This window comes from Paramacrobiotus metropolitanus, unplaced genomic scaffold (assembly GCF_019649055.1).
Source record: "Paramacrobiotus metropolitanus isolate TYO unplaced genomic scaffold, Prichtersi_v1.0 Parri_scaffold0000059, whole genome shotgun sequence".
In the NCBI taxonomy this organism is placed as follows: domain Eukaryota; kingdom Metazoa; phylum Tardigrada; class Eutardigrada; order Parachela; family Macrobiotidae; genus Paramacrobiotus; species Paramacrobiotus metropolitanus.
Window position 1 is genome coordinate 334,778 of NW_026570279.1, and position 1,832 is coordinate 336,609.

The 1,832-nt window shown below is 45.1% G+C and overlaps 1 protein-coding gene across 1 annotated transcript; it reads right to left on the reverse strand.

Moving 5' to 3' along the window:
- Positions 1 to 290: 290 nt before the first annotated feature.
- On the reverse strand, positions 291 to 1,615 carry LOC129593094 (uncharacterized). Its single transcript, XM_055489284.1, has 2 exons — positions 1,261 to 1,615; positions 291 to 966 (listed from the first exon to the last, which is right to left on the reverse strand). Exons 1-2 carry the CDS (start codon positions 1,563 to 1,565, stop codon positions 291 to 293), a joined length of 981 nt encoding a protein of 326 aa, XP_055345259.1. The 5' UTR covers positions 1,566 to 1,615.
- Between the last annotated feature and the right edge of the window lie 217 nt (positions 1,616 to 1,832).

The window sequence follows — 1,832 nt, forward strand, 5'->3', positions numbered from 1 at the left end:
CGAATAAAATGTCATGATTGATGATAGCTCCTGAAAATGAGCTTTTAATACTTTGCATACTAGTCATAAAAAGTCTAATGAACACAAGCAATGCCAGTCATCAACAAATGTCTAAAGTACAACGTAATAGTTTGATAACCAAAGGAAGTTTAAGTCCACTTCCCCATAAAGTCAGTAAAGACAAAAAATCGCCACACGCAATAAAAGCTTACAAGCGTCCATCCAATCAGAATCAGAGCATACATTCAGACTGTATGCACTATGCAGTTATTCTATTATTTATGAAGCGCTCAAATTTCGTCGCTATGCTCGTACAGGAACTTGATAGCCTGTTTCTTCAATTTCTTCAAACCGCGTTCCTTGGCGAAATTGACGTAACGCAGGGCGATATTCACGTCGATTGCGCCTATCATCACGTTTTCGCAGTGTACCCGAAGATCCGCCATGTCGTATTTGTCCGCTGCATCATACAAATCCGGCAACTTCGCAGCCGGTAACGTGAGTGGAGCGCACGTGTAGGCAAACTTAATGAGCGCCCCCAACACCATTCCGCTGATATCTTTGATGAAACACTTTCCCGAGGATTTCTCTTTCATATCGTGCTTGAACATGGCAGCGAACACCGGCGACTGCGCTACCAGAACAGCACGATGCACGGCAAAGTGTTTGCCATCACGCGAAACCAGTGTACAGTCATTGGTTCGTCCACTTTCGAGAAGCGTGCCCAACTTCTCCACCAGGTTATCTCGACAGGAACCCAGTGAGCTTCCGTCGGACTCGGTGGCGTAGAATGCCAATCTCACGTAAACCGTGCTACCCGGGGCGATTGTATAGTGATACTGCCGGTTGTTATAGTCATAGGTATTCACCAGAGGCAGCGGAAACGACAATGTTCGAGCCGACAAATCATGACATGCCCATCCTTCCGGACCGATGACCAAATCCAGTGGATCTCCGAAGTGTAAACTAAATAATTGTTATCGAATTGAAACGGTTATTGCGACTAAATATTTAAAGCGGGAATAATAGGGAAGAATTTTTTGAACTTGCCCCACACAATCAAAATGGCGTGTTGCAAACTAGTTAACGAACCGCGGACCATAAAGCCATAACGTATTTATAACACCGTACGGACAATGCATAGTCACAGCACAGCCACGACCGAGCTGCTGACCTACATCAGTTTCCTCAGTTTCGGAATTACATTGCACTAATTATTTCATGTACAATACATTTTCAGCACTAATTACAGAAACGAACCCTGATCCGCTGATGGAGCATTCCACGCGCAAAGATTCCTTGCTGGTAAGCCCCTGCTTCGCACAACTCAAGCCAATCTGGTAGGTTGCAACGCTTGAACTTTGAGTAGTCATGACGGACACTTTCCAAAGCGATGCCGGAATTCCAAAATATTTTTGAACATGCTCTGTGTCGAGTTTCACCGTAGCAGTGTACGTCGTCGTATATGGCTGGTACGTTTTCTTGAACTGCTCGATGGAGACCTCAAAGAGCCACGCGGTTGAATGCAAGCAAGCTGGAGTTATCGGTAATGCTTCTCCGGCCATTTCACGAGACAGAATAATGCCGAACGCTAAAAATTCTCAAAAGCATTCAATAAAATCAGGTAACTCAGCGCATAGTGGTACATAGACCCCACGATCATAAAAACACGATTATTTTAAAATTAGTTTGAACGGTCGTCACTCGTGACTCTTCACTGAAGTGGCGTAACGCAGGTGCAAAGCTTAGTCAGCGCGTACTCGTAACCTGCCCTAAGGCGGAGCTGAACTCGGCATTTTTGTGTTCAGTAGCAAGTCAATGTCTGCGTCACC

Bases quoted from the DNA above. Each gene is read 5' to 3' on its own strand.
- LOC129593094 (XM_055489284.1), bottom strand. From the start codon at position 1,565: ATGGCCGGAGAAGCATTACCGATAACTCCAGCTTGCTTGCATTCAACC. The intron at 967-1,260 runs GTTCGTTTCTGT...ACAATTATTTAG, and splicing joins TGCTCCATCAGCGGATCAGG to TTTACACTTCGGAGATCCAC.